This window comes from Protopterus annectens, chromosome 8.part0 (assembly GCF_019279795.1).
Source record: "Protopterus annectens isolate FY-2018-M chromosome 8.part0, PAN1.0, whole genome shotgun sequence".
In the NCBI taxonomy this organism is placed as follows: Eukaryota; Metazoa; Chordata; order Ceratodontiformes; family Protopteridae; genus Protopterus; species Protopterus annectens.
Genome location: NC_056741.1, coordinates 1445990513 through 1446012838, shown reverse-complemented (window position 1 = coordinate 1446012838; position 22326 = coordinate 1445990513). Strand labels below are relative to the sequence as shown.

At 40.1% G+C, this 22326-nt stretch overlaps 1 protein-coding gene across 1 annotated transcript in view; it reads left to right on the top strand.

Moving 5' to 3' along the window:
• The window catches only part of LOC122809496, a 396891-nt gene that overhangs the window by 344729 nt on the left and 29836 nt on the right, over positions 1–22326 (top strand). The window contains exon 16 of the mRNA XM_044081048.1: positions 4310–4402. Within this exon, the coding sequence (XP_043936983.1) occupies positions 4310–4402 (93 nt within the window). The remainder of the gene's footprint in view (positions 1–4309; positions 4403–22326) is intronic.

Genomic DNA, 22326 nt, shown 5'->3' with positions numbered 1-22326 from the left:
CATCCAATCATCAAGGTTCCTTTTGAAGGGGGCCAAGGAGGTGCTCTGCTTGACATGTATGGGCAGTCTATTCCAGAGTATGGGGAGTCTCTGGGTCAGGAACCTATCCCTCCAGCATGTTTTGTAGATTATTTGCACTATTAACTATGCCATGGCCTGGCCATTGCTAGACTATGTGAACAAGAATATATTATGACTACTTACTGCATATACAAAATAATGACAAAATTAATTTCCTCTTAAATGCTCAAGATGAAATCATCAGGCTTTCCTTGCTTTCTGATGAGGTATCCACTTTAGTGCACTTTGAGCAACTTTCCATCGAGAAAAAAAATGTCCCTGTTTTGAACAACGTTATTCATTCATTGGAGATGTGAGATGCATTCCTCAGTTAAAAGGCTGGTGTTGATGTGAGATGCGTTCCTTAGTTAAAAGGTTGGTGTTGATGTAAGATGCTTTCCCCAGTTAAAGGCTGGTGCCTGGTGGAGGGAAGAGTACAGTTGTTGACTGTGTGCACTGAGGATCATCTTCAAGTACAGAATGTGCTGCAACACTGCTACAGCTGTTATTCTCCAAAGCAAAATTGTCTATATTAAGTCATTGAAGTAGCTGTAGTATTTCTTCAGTTTGCAACAAACTGTAGTCCACCATCAGCTTTTTTAGTGAATTTACGAGAATATCTGAAAGGAAATCAAGTAATATAAGCTTTGTACAGTAACATCCATTCAAGCATTTTCATGAAGAATCATGATTACAACATACGGTTTGCTTATGAACTGTCATTTATGCTGCACACTGTTACGGTTATGAGCTTCTTCAGTGTATGGTTATTGAAATATCAAGAAATGTTTCAGGGGAGTTATAGCGTGTCTGCACATGAAGCACTGCATAGAAGTACAAGGATCAGCAATTATAGTTGCCTGTGCTGGTATAGTGAAATATATACACATTATATCAGAATGCTTCTAAACAGCATACAAATCAAAAAACATTTTTTGTATTTCCAGGGGCAAGTCCCCAGTACACCATCCACAACCACTGCTACTTTGTAAATACACTGAGAAAAATGTATATTTTGGTTATTCAGGAAAAAAAATCAATCACTCCTGCAACGGCAGGTGTGTAAGATGTCTGTGACTCACACTGTTGCCATTCTATCTCAGTGGTATAAGAAGACAGCATTACTTTGTTATGCCATGACTTGTATAAAAGGGATATGAAATGGATTCTGGAAAGGGGACAGAAAGGCACTAAAACAAGATTTTGTTATTATGGCAGGCCACATGTTGGCCATTTTGTGGGAAACACACTAGCATTTTATAACACGTACCTAGAATGATTTTTATACAATAAAATAGCTCAGAAAACAAAGACACTATAAAAATATATTCTGTGAGTTTTGAGGTGAAGTTTTCCCTTAATTAGACTGATGAATAAGGATTTCAGTGAATCATGTTCAAAGTAAGTTTCATTGAGATGAGCTTTAGTAAGTTCAAGCAAACCTTTTGAAAATAGTAACAGACCATAAACCTACAAGTTTGAACTCAGCAGGTGACACAGAGCAATCTTCTGTTTATTGTGTATGGGTATGATGTGCATGGTATAGGCGTACCCCCATACTTGTCTAATTTGGATTATATTAGGGCCTATTATAATCTGGATTAAAACATTTTAGAGAAATTAAAACTGGGAAAACATTTTTTCAGTGCTAAAAATGACAAAATATTTTAATAATCATTCCAGATGAATCAGGTTAATGCGGGTGTACTTAATGTTTTAAGTTTAAAGCCTAAGATATTTCAAAATTTTAAATATTCAGTCAAGGTTTCAACTCTGGGATTAAAGAGGTTTAATTTTTTGTGCTGCAAGCTGCCTGTTGGACCATGTAATGCAGGTGGCATGAAACTGTGTTAATACTAAAGATGTAAATTCTGACCTGTAGTGATACTGGGAAGTGTGCCATAAGCATAATTAAACTGCAACTCTGGGAAGATTAAACAGTTGTATAGCAGAGAGTCGAGTATCTGAATATCGATCATCTGAAACGTCAATTATCCAAACCCAGTCTCCCAAAGTTTTTGGGTAGGAAAAATCATAAAGTCTGAATATGTAAAAGTTATACGTATTAGTCTGTGCATGCTTTTTTAAATTGTAGCCTGCTTGTGTGTGAAAAATATTCTTTATTGTCTGCTGGACTTGCTGGATGGTTGAAAAGTGTATTCTCTGAGTGCAGAAAAAAACAAGATTTTAGAAGTTTTTTATCCAGTTCAGTGTATGTTTGATTATTCGAACTACCCATGTTCCCAATTAGTTTGGATAATTGACGCTCTACTGTATATGAAATGTCAAAATAACAGCATACATTATTTATTATTATTTATTTTATTATTTATTGGCATTTGATTACCAGGAAAGTCCACTGGGCTGAAGAACCGACTTTCAGTGGAGGCTCGGGGGGAAAAGCTCCAAGTACATGATACAAACATGAATCATTTAAACAATTTAAATTTAAGGGAAACAGATAGGTAAGCATCACAAATCCATATACTTATAATAGTTGAATTCAAAATACACATATATAAAAAACTTTACAATACTGACTGGATCACTCATAAGAAAACATCATTATAGGCAGTTATCATGATCACTTTTGACAGTGAGTCTAAGTGACAGAGTGGAGGGAAGAGCAGAGTTTGCAGAAGGGGAACAAGGAATCGGAAGAGGTCAGGTCTTGAAAGAAGAGGATGTGGAGCAGTTACAGCTGCAAATGGAAGATAGGTAGTTGTGTAAAGAATATTTGAATGTTGCAATGTTTGGGCTAGATCGGAGAGTTATATGGAGAGAGTTCCACTTTTTAGCAATAGTATAGGAGTTGGCTAGCTGGACGTTTTGGTTTATGAATCTTAGTAGCTGTTGATTTTCAGACCAAAGAGATCTTTGGGTAGGTAGTTGGTGAAAAGAGAGGAAAGGGCGGGACATAGTGAAGGTTTGTATATAATTTTGTGTGCTGTCATTAGTTGAATGTAAGAGACATAATGTGGTAATTCTAACCATTTAGAGAATGTAAAGCTGCTCACTGGTGGGTAAAATAGGAAGCATTTGTTGTGAATCAGGCAGTTTTATTGTAGCAGGTTTCTAGTTTGGATTTTAGGTAGGTTTGTTAGTAGTGAAGCCTGAGAGGTCAGAGATAGTAGAAGATACATGATGGCTAGGGTCTTTTATTTGTAGTGGAGGTGAAAAAGTGTTTGTGTCTATATAGTAAGCCCAATTTTTGATGAGATCTTTTGATGTTGTGTTGGACATAAAGACTGAATTTGAGTTGTTCATCCATTATAACACCTAGTTTAGTATGGGATACTATTTTAGTTGGCATTTTGTTGTGGGAGAGTATAGTGAATTGGTCTTTGTTTAGTGGAGTAAGTGACTTGGGAGTAAAAACTAGTTTTGTTAGGACTGAGAAGAAAGTGATTTTTGGTAAGCCAGTTTTCAGTGGAAGTCAATGCTAGTTGAGTATTGTTTTTGAGCGTGGGAATGGAATCAGCAGAGCAAATGATTGTAGAATCATCTGCATATTGGTTTAAGAGAATCATGAGTAAGAGATAAGTGGAGCTTATTAATGAAGATGCTGAAAAGTAGGGGCCTCAATATGGAACACTGGGGGAACCCTGTGGGGTTAGGGAGATATAAAAAGAGGGAGGAGTTTCATTTAACAGCTTGCTGCCATTACATCTTATAAGTCTGAGATCTGGTAGGTGTGAATAAGTTTGACTTGTGGATCTATCTAGATTCTGATCTTGACATTATGTGTACATTGTGCTAATGGTCAGGTAAAGGGAGTTAAAATTAAGAGTTGATCATAAAGACGTTTTTTACCATTAGGAGTAGTAATGCACAGAGCCATGTATAAACCTTGCTGCTGAGAATTCAGATTGAGAATAAGGTCTTAGTCTGGTCACCAGTAAAGTTCAATATAACACCTACAGCACTGTGACAGCTCCACCTTCTCGTTGGTAAATCTTCCAATCCTCATTATCTTTACTCATGAATAAGATCCCAAAAATCTTAAACTGTTCCTCATGCGCTACCTATTCCCTCCTCACCTCTGTTCAGGCAGACAGCCATCACTTCTGATTTGAAGTTTCTTTCTGATTTGGAGTAAATTATTTACAGGTGCTGATTTGCTGTGCAGACATTGTCTCTGTGTTCTGATTAAATACATTTAGTCATGCAGGTTTGTCACTTGCTGTGCTATTCTGTTATTACAGCTGATACATTATTTTAGTAACCAAGTACCATTACTGTTTGATAGGACCTGCCTAAACAAATACAGGCTAATTTTATTTTGGATGTTGAAAAAGAAGAGCTCTGCATTACAGCAGGACTGCAAGATCGTGTGGTTCAGGTACAAAATGTCACTAATTTCATTCTGTTTCTGTTTAAATGTCCTGTTAGTGCTTGGTTATAGAGCACCTTTGGAATATATTGTGGTAGGCATGCTCAAGTGCATCTTTCTGCATAGATGTAATATTAACTTGTAGATCGTTTTAAAAAGAAGATTGCTAGAAACCGTATAGTTAACAGAAATTGTGCACACACCGACAAGGAAATACTCAGTGAAGGAATGATCTAGCCATATTAGTATTGTATATCATTCAAGCTATGATGATTGTCGTGCCATTAAAAATTTAGATATGCAAAAAGCATAATCAGTAGATCAAAACAATGACCAGATAACATAAATATCATAAATGACATTAAGATAAGGAGTCAAGAGTTTAGGCTGATGACATAGTAAGATATCATACTCTTAGTGGATATGAGTAGCTTTCCATATCAGTTGCACTATCTTTGGCCTAGAAAAATATTTCAGCCATTTTACTTTTTTCTAGTGAACCAGAAAACATTTATTTTCTAACTCCTGTGCTGGTGAAAGCCTTATTAACTGCCATAATGTTTGGCTTTTGACCTCAGGCTGTTCAGAAGCTTGAAAGCTATTAATCTCATAATTGCATTCCATTTCCCACGTAAAAGTTCATTTTTTTTAATTTGCATGAACTGTTGCTTTATATGTAACAAGACTTTATTCCTTAATTCTGGATGATTTTTGTGCTACAAAAGGTACCTTTTTATAAGTCTCATTATTCATTTGCAGGAGCAAATTGCCAGACTTATTGCTTGTCATGTGGGAATCATAGTTTCAAATAAGAGACTAAAAAGGAAATTATTAGATGGTCATAAATTAAACATATCATTCCTAAGTAACTGTTCTGAAACTGGAAACAATGAAGGGTATTTTAGCTAGTTCTAATAATCAGGTTTTCCTACCTCATGTCTCATTTTGGAGACATACATTTGGATTCTTCATAGTTGCATTTGTCACTTAGTTATGTGTTTGCATACTATAGCAATAACCCACGCCTGGGTGTGGGTAATGCGGGATTTATTCGCCCTCGGGACCAAACAAAGACAACCGTGGGTAAATCCCGCATTACCCACACCCAGAAGTGGGTTATTGCTATTATACTATGACATTATTTAAGAAAAGAAATAATTACTTTTCTTAAATAATGGCATTGTATAATGCCTCTTTGCTGCCCTTCCGCAGCTGTCTGTTATCCGCGGCAGTTCTGATGTACTGCGCATGCCTACACAGTACATCAGAGCTGTGGCCAAAAGCAACGGAGAAAGCAAGATCTCCATTGCTTTTTACTGTTTCACTATGTTAAATGGGTTTAACATAGCGAGACAGCTTTAAAATAAGCAACGGAGATGTCCGTTGCTTATTTTAAATTTGTCTCGCTATGTTAAACCCATTTAACATAGTGAAAAAGCAACGGAGATCTTGCTTTCTCTGTTGCTTTTTAAACCTGTCTGGCTATGTTAAATGGGTGTAGCGTGGCGAGACAGCTTTAAAAAAAGCAACAGAGATCTCTGTTGCTTATTTTAAACTGTCTCGCTATGTTAAACCCATTTAACATAGCAGGTTTAGAAAAAGCAACGGAGAAAGCAAGATCTCCATTGCTTTTTACACTGTGTCGCTATGTTAAAGGAGTTTAACATAGCGAGACAGCTTTAAAAAACAACGGAGATCTCCGTTGCTTTTTTTAAACCTGTGTCGCTATGTTAAACTCCTTTAACATAGCGAGACAGTGTTTTTAAAAAGACTTATACTAATGGAAAAAGTCCGGGCGACCGGACCTTTTTCCATTATTATAAGTCGATTTACAACGTGCACGCTGACCAATCAGTGTGCACGTTTTGGAATATTAATGGGAGGTCATGATATAATGTGCAATTGTGCATATCTCACTATATTATATTCCATATTTTTGGTCTCTCACATTTTCCATGTACTAACATGTCCTTGAGACTCCTGTCTCTTTTATATGAAAAACAAAGTTTAATATTTTTAGGAAAGATTTTTCTTTTTGTATGTAGGATCAGTAATACCTGTTTTCTCTAAAATGTTAGAAAAATTAGTATACTTAGACACAAAATATAACTCACTTTCTTTTTCCTCTACATTCTTTTTCTGCATTATTATGTTCTGTGCTTTATTCACTTTTTTGTTCATTACTTTATTATACCCCAACCATACTTTCTCTGGCTCATAGCCCCCTTTTTATAAACATGTTAGCTGTATTTTGAACTTGCTTCTCACATTCATTTCTGTCACTGCACAAACATTTAACCCTGACCATTTCCCCATAAGGAATGGAAGAAATAGTGTGTGTGTGTGTGTGTGTGTGGGGTGGCAACTAGTTCCATTCAACATAAAGCTTGGTTGTCCTATTTTTCTAAATATTTTAGTTTTAAGTTTACCTTCTTCTTGCCCTTCTATGGTAATATCCAGATAATTTACTGTCTTTCCTTTTTGTAACCCATCAAATTTGATCTCAAACCTGTTCACTTGCATTTCTTGAACAAACTTTTCCACTTCTTCATAGCCCCCCTTGCAAACAAAAATCAAATCATCAATGTATCTGTAAAAATGAACATGTTTTCTAAAAAAGTCATTCCTATACACATATAGATTTTCATTGAGACCCATAAATACATTAGCATATGTGGGGGCAAAAGCTGCCCCCATAGCTGTCCCACACTTCTGATGATACAGAGAGCCATCACATTCAAATATATTATTTTCCAAACAGAATAATGTCAGTTCTATAATATAATGTGTACTGGGACTTTTCCCCAGAAAAAAGTCTATAACTTCAATGCCATCACTATGTTTTATACTAGTGTATAGGCTGACTACATCTATCACTATAAAAACATGTTCTTCTGCCATACAATTTTCTTTACTTTATCCAGAAAATCAAAACTGTCTTTGAGATATGAAGGTAATTGTATCACCTTTTTAACAGAAATTGATGCAAAAAACATCCCAAATTATGGGTTACATAATTGCAGGCAGATGCAATAGGATGACCTGGAGGGTTAACCTTGCTTTTATGTATTTTAGGCACACAAAAAAACTTTGCCAACTCACTGCTTTTATTTAAAAACTTATTTTTAGCATCTTCATGACTAAAATAATTTAGTCTAACCCCTTTGTTTATTAATACTTTATAGTTCCTAACCATCTCCTGATAAGTTAAGAAACCTACTTTATCAGAAATGTTGTCATTTTCTAGATGCTGTAAACACACATGTACATGTTGTGTGTAACGCATTATGTTGTCCCCCCTTATCTGCAGGCTTAAATATGAGTGCCTTTCTTTCCCTTACATTTTTAAAGTGACCCATTCTTTTTGTGTCATATTATATTGAATTTCACTTCTAAAATACTTGTTGCACTCTTGCTCTAACACATAATTTAACATATGATGAAACATTTCAATTTTATCACACTTGAAAGGAGGCATAAATTTACTTTTATAAGAAACAACATTAGTATCAAAATTACTATAAGCATTGCATTGTAAGTCAGAATTACAAGAAAGAAATATCTTCATTACTTGCAGCATTTTTAAAACTTGCATCGTTCACATCTGCTTCTAAACTTTTTGTTTGATTTGCATAGAGGTTTATTAAATGTATTTTATTTATTTTATTTTACATTTGTTAACCGGGCTGGTCTATCTGGATACATATCCGTTTTCAGTAGAGGAATACACAATAGAAGTACATATTTAAATTGCAAGATTCAAAGTATTGTTACTTGCAAACAAAATTAAATACTTTCCCCTTTAACTCATACATTCTGGGAAGTGACATTGGAATAAATTTCAAACCCCCTTGTAAAACATTTTTTTCTTCATTACTAATAATGCAGTCAGACAAATTTACAATATATTCAAAACCACTCACATTTATGTTATTAGAAAGTCCCATTTTGTTATGTCCATTTTCCCCGTTTGTTTGGTTCGGGAATTATACCTGGCACCACGCTGTTGATCCTGCCAACTTCTCTTCTTATTCCCTTGTTGTAACCCAGATTGGTCACGAAAATTCCTGTTTAGATACCCTGGATTCTTCTTCAAGATAACTTGCCTCAAAAATCTTACTTATCAGGACTAGTTAGGAGCCCTGTCTCTATACACTGTTTCTTATGGACTATTTCCTGAGGATCTTTCTAGCATTTTGAGCAGTGAAAGATTTGTTCCTGTTTGACCTCCTGTTTCTTCACAGAACAAATAGTTCCTCAAATACCTAGTTAAAGGAAATAACCCTTCATCAACAGGTAAGACACATTGGCACGATAAATTCTTCTTAATGTGACCCATTAAATCAGACAATCTTCTTGGAGACATCAGATCAGTGAGAAGTATGGTTTTCCATGTAATGAACCATAAATCTGGCTGATGAGCAGGTTTAAATGGAGACATTGTTAACTTTTGCAGCACAAAGTTAAGGTCTCAGGGAGGAGCAACCTGTTCAAGAGGAGGTCTCAGGTGTAAAACTACCTTCAGAAAATGGTTTACTAAAATCAAAGAAGAAAGAGAGGGGTCCATGGGCAGATCTGCTGATATGGCTTCCCAGATGTACCTTGATAAAGGACTATGAGAGGCCAGAGAAGAGTAACTCATATGACTATGTCAGCACCAGTGTTACATAATCAATGAAGGGATCTGGTTATTGGCTACGTACCAACTAAAAAATCTTTTCCACTTGGCAATATAAGATTTTATAGTAGCAGGTGTTCTTGCCTCCTTTAGTACCTGCTGCATGTCCTCATGAAAAAGGTGCCTAAAAGGTGTCAACATTGAATCTTCTAGGCAGTTAGTTGATATTGTTTGAGATTTGGGCATATCAATCTCTCCATATGTTGTGTTGTGTGAGTAGGTCTAGTCTGTGAGGAAGTTTGTGGTAATTTTCCTTGGCCATTTCCATAAGAAGAGTGAACTAGTGTTGTTTGGGCCAAAAAGGAGTCACCAAATTAGGTTTGAAAAATCCTTTTGAATCTTAAGAATTATCCTGGATGTCACTGAAAAGGGTGGAAAGGCATAAAGAACATTCCTGATCACGGAAATGAAAATGCATCTGTTTTCCAGACTTGCTTTCAAGGAATCCTGGAGTAGAATTTGTTCAGTTGTCTAATTCAAAAGGAAGCAAGCAGATCTATTTAAGTTGTTCCCGGAAGACTCCCTCATTCAGTTTCCATTCATGAGGGTCTATCTTGCCACTATATTTTGCTCTGATGGAATTTAGGATGCCTGGAGGGTTAAACCTCGCTGAAGAGCTACTTCCCAAGTAATACTGGCCTGCACAGAGGATAAGACATTTTCCCTCCCTGATTCTTTATAGACCACATACCTGTGATGTTTGTAATCACCTGAAAATAATTCAAGTCATGGATCACAGCCAACATCTCTTTGAAATGTATGTGCATGAGTGTGTCTGAAGAGTTCAACAGGTCTTGCACTTTTGCCCCCATAAGGACAGACTTGGAGATAGCACTTGTGCTATGTCTAGAGCTCTTTTTCCCTGGTTACCTTGAGAAACATGTCTTGGAGTGTCTCCCAGACCCCAAAAATTGCTTCTCCCATGCCTGGATTGGACACTGGAACAACTGAGGAGGACTTGGCTGTTTCCTGGCTCATGGTGGCTGAAAGGACTACAGCAGGGTAAGCCACTTCAGGTTCACCCACCATCAGCTGAGGTATTGACTGAGCCTGTGGTGTTAACAAGGGCTGTTTATTTTGTTTTTCTTTTTTAGGTACAGTGAGAGAAGAACAGCAGGACCAGAAAAAGAAGTTATGTCTTACCATAACGTTCCATCTGTATTGTTGATCCTTGTTCAGTCATTACGTATGGGTATCGGTTCCGACCTCTGAACCAAGCCGGCCGTCTTCCAAGCTCGCGTCAGGTACAAACTCTCGAGCTAAACTCTTACCCAGAATTCCCCTCTCCCTGTTACCTCAGATTGAGTTTGCAAGTCAGAAGAAGGTAGAGGCTACCTCTGGTCAAATGACCTAAAAGAACCGGATGGTGATATCCACTAGAAGCCACAGGAGGAGGAAGGAGGGAGGGTCGTAATGACTGAACGAGGATCAACAGTACAGATGGAACGTTATGGTAAGACATAACTTCTTTATCTGATATTGTTAATCCTCGTTCATTCCTTACATATGGGACAGAGTCCCCTGCTACCTCTATTCCTGGGAGGCTCTCATGGAAGGACATTCCTGAGCACCATAGAACCAAAAGATGCTCTTCCCCTGGAGGCCAAATCCAATTTGTAATGATTGATGAAGGTATGAGGCGTAGCCCAAGTTGCAGCTGCACAGATGTCATGTAAAGAAGCTCTGGCATGGAAGGCAGCAGAAGTTGCCACCGACCTTGTCAAATGAGCCTTTATGGTAGTAGGTAATGGAATATTACGTTGTGTATAAATGAAGATCACAAGATCTTTTAACCATCTAGCCAATGTGACCTTAGCAACAGCACATCCTAATCCTGGTCCAGAATAGGCCAAAAATAACTGGTCTGATATACAAGAGGCCTTAGTCCTGTTCAAGTAGAAGCAAATTTGCCTGTGAATATCTAGGGTATGTAGGCAATACTCTCCTTTGTTTGAATGATTGGAAAAGAAAACTGGTAATTCAGTGGTTTGATTAATGGACATTTCAGAGATCACTTTTGGCAGAAATGAATGATTAGTTCTCAAAGACACTCTATCTTTATGAGAAATCAAGTATGGACTCTTGATGCATAAGGCTTGAAGCTCAGAGATACGTCTGGCAGAAGTAATGGCGACCAAAAACAAGGTTTTCCATGACAAATATTTGACGTCACAAGAAGAAGCTGGTTTGAAAGGTGGCATTGTCAGAGCTTGTAGAACTAGTGACAGGTCCCATGGTTGAATAGGTTCTCTAAAAGGGGGCTTCAGGTGATTCACACCTTTTATGAAGGTCTTGCATAATTTGTGTGACATGAGAGGAGTCTTGGACACCCTCATGGAAATTAGATATTGCAGCCAAATGAACTCTAATGGTAGAGGTCGATAGACCCTATTGAAATAGGTCGGCCAGATACTCTAGTATTATCGACACCGGTGCTGAGAAGGGATCTACTTGTTTTTCTTTCAGCCAACAGGCAAATCTTTTCCACTTGTTTAGATAAGTAATTCTAGTAGAAGACTTATGAGATGCAATAAGAATGTCCCGTACTGGTAAAGAAAGATCATTCTGCCTGGCAATCAAGGGAATTGGAGGAGCCAAGCTGTGAGCTTCAGGCTGTCCAAGTTGAGATGAATCAGGTTCTGCGGATGTGAGATCAACCCTGGGGTTGGATGGAGAATCCATGGTTGATCTAGCAGGTGAGGCCAAAGGAAGGGGAACCAAATCTGACGAGGCCAATATGGTGCTATGAGGATCACCTTGCTCTTCAACCAATGGGCTTTCTTCAGAAACTGAGGAATGAGGGGAAGAGGTGAGAATGCATAAAGAAGACCCGAGGGCCAATCGTGGACTAGAGCGTCCCTGAGTGACTGTCCCGGAGGGGGAATCAGGGCGAAGTAGTTGCTGCATTTGTAGTTGGTTGGGTATGCAAAGAGGTCGCAGCAAGGACAGCCCCAGTGGTGGAAGATCTCCACTGCTATCAAGGGATTCAGGGACCACTCGTGAGGTTATAGAATGCACCTGCTGAGTCTGTCTGCTATCACTTTGGAACTCCTGGGAATGTGCATTGCTAGAAGAAAACAGTTGGTAGCCATCGCCCATTGCCATATCCTCATGGCCTCTCTACAAAGGGAGTGAGATTTGGTTCCACCCTGTTTGTTGATATACCAGACCACTGCCATGTTGTCTGATTGAATCGCAATCATCCCAGACGGCATCAGGGAATGGAATGCTTGCAACTCCAGAAGCACCAGCCTCAGCTCTAGAACATTTATATGCAGTTGGGCCTCCAATTCAGACCAAGTGCCTTGGACTGTCTGTCCCTGACATAGCCCCTCCCACCCCATCAGGGAGGTGTCCGTGGTCACTGTAGCCTTGGGCTGCTGGGGGAGAAGGGGCGAGACCATTGTGACGGGTTGTGGGTCATCCACCAATTTAAATCCTGTTTGCACCTGTGAGTTACTCGAATCTTGGCTGAAAGAGGAGATTGGAAAGGATACCACTGGATGAGCAGTAGCCATTGTAGAAACTTCATGTGAAACCTGGCCAGGGGAACAATGGTGATGGAGGCTGCCATGGAACCCAACAGCTGTAGGACAGAGTGAGCTGTGGATTTCTCCCTTGAAAGGATTGGGATCAGTTGTTGCTTTATCCTTAGAATTCTGTGCTCTGGAATGGATGCTCTGCAATTCTTTGTATCCAAGATGACCCCTATGAATTCTGTGGACTGAGATGGGGTGATATTGGATTTTTGCCAGTTTATGGTTATACCTAGCCTTTGTGCAGTGAGGAGAGAGTATGCCAAAGCTTCTTCCAATAGCTGTCTGGTGGGGGGCGGTGATGAGCCAGTCATCTAGGTATGGAAACACCTGGAATCCTTGTAGTCGCAAGTGAGCTGTGACGACTGCCATGCACTTTGTGAACACTCTGGGGGCTATAGAGAGTCCAAAGGGCAGTACTCTGAACTGGTAGTGACTGGCTCCCACATGGAAGCGCAAAAATCTTCTTGATGGCCTGTCTACTTTTATGTGGTAGTACGCATCTTGAAGATCTGTCGAGCACATCCAATCGTCTTTCTCCAAAAGCAGGAGGATAGACTGTATTGTGACCATCCGAAATTTTTGTACTCTTACAAACTTGTTCAATACACTGAGATCCAAAATTGGTCTCCAGTCCCCGGTTTTCTTTGGCACCAAAAATAGTCTTGAGTAGAATCCGGATCCTGTCTGGTCTGGAGGGACTATTTGGATGACTCTTTTTCTTAGCAGCTTTTCTATCTCTAATGCTGCTTCTTCCCTTTGACTGGGTGGAACGTTGGGTAAGTTTTTTGAAGGGACAGGACAAAGATCGAAGGGGATATGATAACCTCTGGTTATAATCCTTTGTACCCAAGAATTGGTGGTGATGGTTAGCCAGACAGTAGGGTACAAGGAGAAACGACCCCCAACCACCTCCAGAGGAAAGGAGTTGGGCCGCTCTTCAGGAGCGCTGGTAGGGTTGGCCAGGAAAAGAGTCCCTGGAACCCTGGTTACGCAGATCTCCTCTGCCCCGAAAGGGGTGTCTTCCCTGTGAGTTTCTACCTCTGCCTCTAGGGGAGGACTCGGCCTGTGTGTCACGGAAAGGACCCTAAGACTTCTTGAACCATATCTTCCCACTCTTTTGGTTTAGGGAGAAAGCACGTTGAGGGAAAGAATAACGGACACATATGGCAGAAAGGGTCTTACAGTCCTGTTCACATCTGGCCAGTGTGCTTTTAACTTTGGGTCCAAACAACGAAGAGGCTTCAATGGGAGCATTAAGAAAGGAAGCCTTAAAGGGTTCCATGAAATTGCACAAGCACATCCAGGCTTGTCGTCTCAAGACCACAGCTGGACCCGCCACTCTAGCTGCTCCTTCTGATGCGTGAGATATCAGTTGCATGGAGGAGTTAGATATTGAGTCAGTGGTGGCCAGCTGAGAGGCCACTTTGTCACGGGCCTCTTCAGAGACTGCACCAGCCAAGGTTTCAGAGAGCTCAGAAATTAGATACCTTTGAAGCCATATAATTCAGGAACCTGATAGCAAAGGTCGCTGATGCAAAGGTGTGCTTCCCTATCCTGTCCAGGGTCTGGGACTCTTTGTTGGGTGGATGGACAGTCTGGCTTTCTTCTTCCGCCAGATCCTTTTTGGTTGTGGCCGCCACCATCAGAGCATCCACTGGAAGACCTTTGGACCAATGGGAATCCATAGCAAGAGGGGACAAAATCTTATCTGACCTCTGGGGAATAGCCTCGACGGTGTCAGGCACCTTCCACGCACGCTGCACGATGAGCCGGACCAGTTCATTGGCAGGTGGAGTAACGCAGGAGGTAGGGGGCAGGGCTCGAAAAGCCTGCAGGAACACAGACTCCACAGAGGTCGGATTAGAGGGCTGCCAGTCGCCTCTCTGTTTAAGGATTTCGAGGATATCAGAAAGGATACCTCAGAGGGTGACCGTGGGGATCCTTCCCCATCATCAAAGTCAGTGTCTTTACTCCTCTGTGGAGTCCATGTACTTCCTCTTGCACAAACTTTTCTGGTGAACTTCCTCAGAGGGGGAAGCTGGGGAAGACAATGGAAAGGGGGTTAAATATGGGAATACGTCCTGAGGCCCTTGTGCCCAATGTCCGCTAGGTGCAACTTGTAAACATAGCGGTCCAGAGGAGGGTGGGGAGATAGACAGCACAGTATCGCCAGCAGAAACTATGGCCTTCTCCATCAGTTGGAAGGCTGGTCCACCTGAAAGGGTTGAGTGTCCAGGACAGGGGTCACCCCTCCCCTAAGTGGCTCAGCCTGCCGACCCGGAGTCCCCGGATGGCTGTGTAACATCAAATTACACGTGTCACAACTATCATCCTGGGTCGTAGCAAAACTTTCCTGCCACGAAGGCAACTGCGGTTCCTTAGTGAGGTCCATAAAGGGAACCGTAGAAGGGGAAGACTGTGCTATATCAAGGGGCTTCAAAGGCAATGAAGGAGGAGAATAAGAAGGGGTCTTTGGCAATAGGTGATCACCTCCCAACGAAGGATAGGTCCTGGGGGGCAGGATACCTCTGGCCAGAAGCACTTGATCCACAATACGCAACACATCGTGTTCAGAAAGGCTTCTAGTGGACCTCACGGACACAGCTGAGGGAGAAACAGGTCTGTTCACAGAAGAGACAAGCTCAGTACCCATCTCACCAGTCCACACTGAGAACAACGGTGCTGAGAGAGACTGGACTACGGGTGTCTGCACTGAGGAAAACATTGGTGCCGAGGTCATGGTCTGCACTGACAAAAATATCGGTGCCAAAGTGGTTGCCGGTACCGAAGCTGGAACAGATAAAATTGGTGTCAATAACTGAGGCGTCAGTTCTGGGTAAGATGCCAGAGCTGATGTGGTTAAGGTCTGTGCTGACTGAACAGTCAGTGCCGATGTAGTAGTAGTAGTTTGAACCGAGGAGCCCCTCGTTACCGATACAGTAAAGGCTACAGTAGATGGAGCCAAAGTCACTAATGGCGTCAAAGGCCTTGGTACTGAAAGTGCTGGGGCCGACAGAGTAAGCTCTGAAGCAGAAATCTTAGCCTTCTTAGGTCTTGGTTGGCGGGAATCCCCAGCCGGGGACGAAGGCAGAGACTTGGCCTTTGTAGGATCATCCGATTTTTTTCTTATGGGCTCTAGGAAGGGTTGAAGCCTCCGACCCAGAAATAGCCTCTGAAAAGGGAGATTTAAGAAGTCCCTTCAGTAACAATTTCTTTTTCCTCACAATCAAAGTTCTGTTGAAAAGTTCTTACAAATACCACAGGGCAGGTCAACAGATAAGTGAGACACACCCAAGCAATAAACACACAGAGAGTGTGCATCTGATGTAGGTAATTTGTGTCCACAGTCTGAACACCTTTTAAATCCTGGACTATCTTTTTTATCTGCCATGATAGAAAAGGAGAAAGAAGAAAACCAGCAATGATACGAAAGAATACCCGAAGGTAAAGAAGAAGAGAAGGGTTTACCAACGATGGTAAGGGAGAAAATACCTTGCGGTAAAAAGTGCAGATTAAAGAGAATGAAAACTCAAGGAAATATAGTCGCTAAATGCGATAAGTTAAGAGACAACAAATTAGAAACTTTTCTGTCAGAAAAGGTTATATTAGACTAGTCTGACAACAAATATCTATACTTAGCTCAAGAGAAGCGGCTTGACACGACAGAATGGCAACATGGCAAACAAAATCTGAGGTAACAGGGAGAGGGGAATTCTGGGTAAGAGTTTAGCTCGAGAGTTTGTAGCTGACGCAAGCCTAGAAGATGGTCGGCTCGGTTCCAAGGTCGGATCAGATACCCATACGTAAGGAATGAATGAGGATTAACAATATCAGATTAAGTACTCCTGCTGTTGCTAAGGAAGAGATCCTAAGCCAGTAACCATTGCTAGAACATGTTGGTCAAAATGTAAGTTCATAGGTTCATAGGTAGGTACTAAGCTATCGGCCCTAGGGCCCATACAAGCCTAGCCAAAAAATGTACCCTGGCTTTCGCCACCCAAGAAAATTATTTTCCTGTGCCCCTGTCGAACAGAGCCACAGAAGGGATCCCTGGGGTGAATTTCCCATTTCCCATCCAATCATCAAGATTTTTCTTGAAGAGTGCTAATGAGGAGCTCTGTTTGACATAGATAGGTAGTCTGTTCCAGAGTATGGGAAGTCTGTTGTCAGAGAAGTGTTCATACACACACACACACACACACACACACACACACACACACACACACACACACACACACACACACACACACACTTCCCTACAAAGTCCCACTCAGAGTAAATGCATAAGAAGCACATCAAAATCCTGTCAGAAACACTTCTAAATGGAAAATTACACTGACAGAAAATAATAGCAGTTTGCTGTCACAAATTGTACATAAGCACCAAGATATACACTAACAGTTTTTGCCTACTTGAAACACTTTCTGACTCTAACCTTCACAAAAAAAATCATAAAGTTTACGTAAGCAGTAGATATTTTTCACAAAAATTTCTCCCACACATTAAGCTAACAGCTAAAAATAGTTTTTCCTGACAGGAAACACTCGATATTGAGAAAACTACTTGGTTTCTTAAAGGGGAAATATTGCTGTAAGCCAAAACCTAAAATATATAATATTTTTCTTAAAAGGGCAATCATTTCTGTGTAGAAGGGTTATCCACTGGGGACTTTGCCAGAAATGAATCTTAAAGCCAGTTGCAGCCCTTGTGAAGCCTCAGAGATACTTCTTCTCAAGGCGGTAAGAAGTTATGAAGATTTCTTCATTTTGACTGCTGATTTTGCTCCACTGGGCTGTCCAATCAGCAGTAAGATTGAAGGTGTGAAAGGGAGCTTGACCTTTGTGAATCTTAAGCAGGATATAATCCATATAGTCCAAAGGCTCCTTGCAACACTGAGAATGATGAAGATCTGCAGCTCTCTTCTGCATGATCTGAATGCTTTTCAGTAACAATTCAGACAGAGTATAGTGGGAATGTAAATGATCTTTGTGGTTACTGAATTTTGTGCAAGCTTTAATCTGAGTTACAGTCATTTTAAAATTAGTTACAGTTATCTTAAAATTGATAATCTGTATGTCACATGAGATGATGGGCAGTTCCTCTCTCACACACAAGATTGGCTTAGTATTGTTATGTGTAATACATTTACTATTTGAAATATTTGTGCTTACTGATGTGAATTTTCAGCTGATGCAGGTATAGTTGCATGAGATTAACAGGTTGGCTCAAACAGAAATAGTTGGCAAATAAAATTATATCCCTGTTTTCAGATATCATGGGTGCTTCAAGTTTGAAATGAATTACCAAGCCGTATTTTAACAGGTTCTACAGTGTTTCATTTAGACATATTCCCAGTATAGGTTCATAGGTTGGTACTGGGCTATCTGCCCAAAGGCATATATTAGCCCAGCCATGTTGTGTGGTATTCACCGCCCCTTTAGTAGTTCCCTAGACCCTTGTACTAGCAGCTAGTACCCTTGGCCCCTATCTAGTAGTACTGTTGGTGTGATCCCGGTGTGAACTTTCTGTTACCCATCCACTCATCAAGGTTCCTCTTGAAGAGTGATAGTGAGCGGCTCTGTCTTATGTAGATCGGGACCCTGTTCCATAGTAAGAGAAGTCACTGTGAAGGGAATCTGTCCCTCCAGCATGTTCTATTCATTGTTGTGTTGAGGTTTATATCCCTAGAGCGTATGTAATGAAGAGACACATTGCTCATGCAATGGATTTTACTTATAGCTGCAGTAATGTTTCTTGTCATTATCAGAGCCTTACTGTTCTTAAGGTCAATATTTTTCTATGCTATTTTTAATCTTTGTGTTGCATTATCTGCAGATGTCTGAAGTATGACAGTGACAGCCCATCTTTATGAAAAATACTACTTTTCTTTGTTCTTTTTCTAATTTATCATAACCAGAGGAAGTACTTGCATTTAATTAAAACCATAAGGTCTTCAACAGTCTCACTGTTACCATATTGACCTTTTCATTTCTTGTTGGATTTCCTTTGATTTGTCAAGATTATGTACTAGATTCTTCTCACATGTTAAAAGATGTCTCTTTTCTGTTGTATATTCGTGTTCGCATACAGCTCTACCACCAGTTTTAGTTCTCCCCATCATTTTTTCAGTAGCAGACTATGATTAATAATACAGTTGTGTAATGTTGCAAAATAAATGGAGGAGGAATACAAAAATTAATTCTTCTCGATATGCTTTTAAAATACTTTATTAATAGCTAATCAAGTTTCCAGAATGTTGATGTGTAGCTGATATTTGCCTTTTTCATGACCTGAACATGAATGTATTGTAGGCTAATTCTGGAACAGAAGAAATGAGTCTTTGCTGGTGTCACTTATGATTATGTGTTGACTATGACTTCTCCTGCCCTGAACTTAACTAGTTTTTCCAAATGAAGAAATGTGTGGCATATGTATTTTTTGTTTTCTTTTTACCTCAGGCAGCCGAACATCAGCAGATCCTAGAGTCTCTGCTCAGTCACTGGATCTACCTATCCCACCTAGCCTCCCCTAGAATTACTCTGATAAGGGTTGGGTCCAGTAAGCAGATTAGTGGGTCCTGGGCATGCATCATGCTTCTGCTGGTAGTGTTTTTCTAATTTTCTCCCTGCCCCACTTACATCTTTGTAATACTCCATGGGTGGGGAATTCAGTGGGCAGACAGTGCTGAAGTACCCATCACTTCTACAAGCATCTGATATTCGCAAGCTACCAGCCCACCCTTAGGAAGCAGCTTGCTGGTGTTTCTCTGACCACAGCCAGGGAAATCTAAGTGTATTGTGTGCTGTGTGCATATACACCACCCTCCTCCCCTGTATGTATGTTGTGTGCTATGTGCATATAGCCACCCCCTCCCCTCTAAGTGTTGTGTCATATAAACCCAATCTCCTTCCCTCTAAGTGTTTTGTGTGCTTTGTGCATATACCCCACCTTCCTCCCCTCTAAGTGCATTGTGTGCTGTGTGCATATACCCAACCCTCCTCCCATCTAAGTGCATTGTGTGCTGTGTGCATATACCCCACCCTCCTTCCCTCTAAGTGCATTGTATGCTGTGTACATGTACCCCACCCTCTTCCCCTCTATGTATGTTGTGTGGTGTATGCAAACACCCAACTCTCCTCTCCTCTAAGTATGATGTGTGCATATACCCCACCCTCCTTCCCTCCCAGAATGGGCAAGCCCATCCTCTCCTATCAGTGCCACAGATACCTGTGCACCTAGTTGAACCTCTGCCACTTGTGCCATAGTCATGGCTTTATTCATCTACGCAGCAACACTGGGTTGGCATATGTGTTATTATTGTAATAGTATATAGTCTCCATTTGCACAGTTGACCTTGATGATTATAAAATCATGTATTAGGAACAAGTTTAAATTTACTAATATCGGTGAGAAAATATTACTTCTGTATTTTAGAGGCCAATATAACGTGTAGCATTGAAACAGTATTTATAATTGTCAGTAGAATTTCAAAATTATCTTTGACTTCTTGAGAGTATTACAAAACATGGGTTCATAGGTGAACACTAGGCTAGCCAATAACCAGAGGTCAGAATCAAACCCTGTACCGTACCTTGAGTCTAGGAGTTGAAGAGCCTAACCATTTTGCAAAACCATTACTGTTAACATGTATGCATTTATATCCTCTTCTGTTGGGAAGTTAATAAAATGATTATCTGTGTACTCATTTGTGTGAAGTATGTTTTTGGGCTCCCTATTGCTACTGCAAGACCTTATACTGAGAGAAATACACACACACACACACACACACACACACACACACACACACACACACACACACAAACACAAAATATTTTAATTTTCAACATTCAAACAGATCATGAAACTTACAGTTCTAGTTTTAAAGCTGCTTTGCAGGAGGGAAGCCCCACACCTTCTCTAATTATACGTATTGGCTTGCTCTTGCTCTGCCTTGGAGGAAGGGGTAGTAACATACCTTTCAACTTCTTTGATAAATAATTCTATATGCAGCTAAAAATAATGTGTGGGGGAAGGCAAACACCAAAAATCAGGGACGATATGCAAGTATTACTCTAATTCACTTAAAAAATGAATATGAACAACAGGCTTTTCTTTAACATGCATTTATTGAACATATGTATGTTTTAATTTACCGTAAAATCAAACATTACATGAGGGTCAGGGCAAAAATATGAGACAAAATTATGGATGTTCTGTAAGATCGGTGGCAGATAAGAGGTATGTGGAATTCTCTGAGTTCCAGCACCATCAGGTTTCATACACTCCCCCCGACACACACTTTTAACTGTAATGGGCTGCTAATTGTGAAGGTGTTTCTGTAACAGAAGTTGTCAGCAGCATTACAACAAGGTCTGGTTTCTCACTATGTACTGGTGATGTGGAAAAAGTGCCCCACAGATCAGTATTGCTGAGTTCAGTGAATAATGCCTTTTTGCTGTATTGGTTGTGATCAGGTCAGCATCAGTGTCTTGATGGGACGATAACTTCATTTAATGAAGTATAACAAAATATTGTCTTTTATATAAAATTTGTCGCTAGAAGTTTTGTTTTGCCATTTCTTCTGTTCTTACACAGCATTATGTCACAAAAATGTACACAATATAAGCTGTACACATTGTTGACAAGTATTTGCTCTTTGAGTATAATCTAAAGCTTGCCCAAAAGGATACATACACACTGGCCTGCAGTGAAAATTAAGATGGCTGCATGACTGAACTTCCAATACATACAAGTTCAACACTCAGAAGTACAAACATGTATGTGCAAGTTTCAATCAAGCCATGAAAATGTAATACTCAGTACCAGACTACCAAAAGAGAGGAGAGCTTTGCCATCTGTACCAAACAGTATGGGAGCTTTGCCCCCACACCCATGTGGCTTTACTCTTGAGATTGTAGTACCTTATAGTAAGAAGAATTCCTTTAGCTTTCATAATCTTAGAATCAGTATATAACAAAGCCAAACTTCAGTGTTCGCACTGGAAGGTATTTACCAAATATGCATCCCATACCTGTCAGCTTGTCCATCTTCTCTGGCCAGTGCCTCAGATACTTGAGCTGCTAATTGTACCTAGGTCACCTGTGGGTCACCTATGTGTCACCTGTGTTGCAGTTAGAGGTTTATTTGTCTATACCATGGTGCTGGCTTGGCATACGTATTATTAATGTAATAGTTCCTATGGATTAGCATGGTTCAGTTCAGTGAGTAATACCTTGTATCCTCCTCTTACTGTGTACTTTGTTGTGCTTTGCATCTATAACTGGAATACAAATTAAGGAAGAGTATAAGGGATTGCTGTTTGGCATGTATGGCTATGCATAAATTATCAATTATTTACTTGATTTTTTTTTATCAAGTTAGGTGACTGGTCTGTAAGGAACATGTTCAGCCACTCTCCAAGGTATTTACAGTTATTAAAATGCAAGAACATTGTTCTTAATATAGTAGGTGGAATAAAACATTTCATGCACAACCTGTACAAAGTGCCAGAGGATGTCATAAAGCTGTCAATATACAGGTGTCAGAATGCACAAATCTAAGTAAAAACAGTCAAATTTATTATTTAAACAAGAAGAAAATCACTTACACGAGATTCAGCTGCTTTTACGTATAATTTCAGGGAAAGGAATAAGACATCCTGTCAAGCAGTTGCAAGCTAAGAAATACACCCGAATTTCAGTCATAGCAGTTGCCCT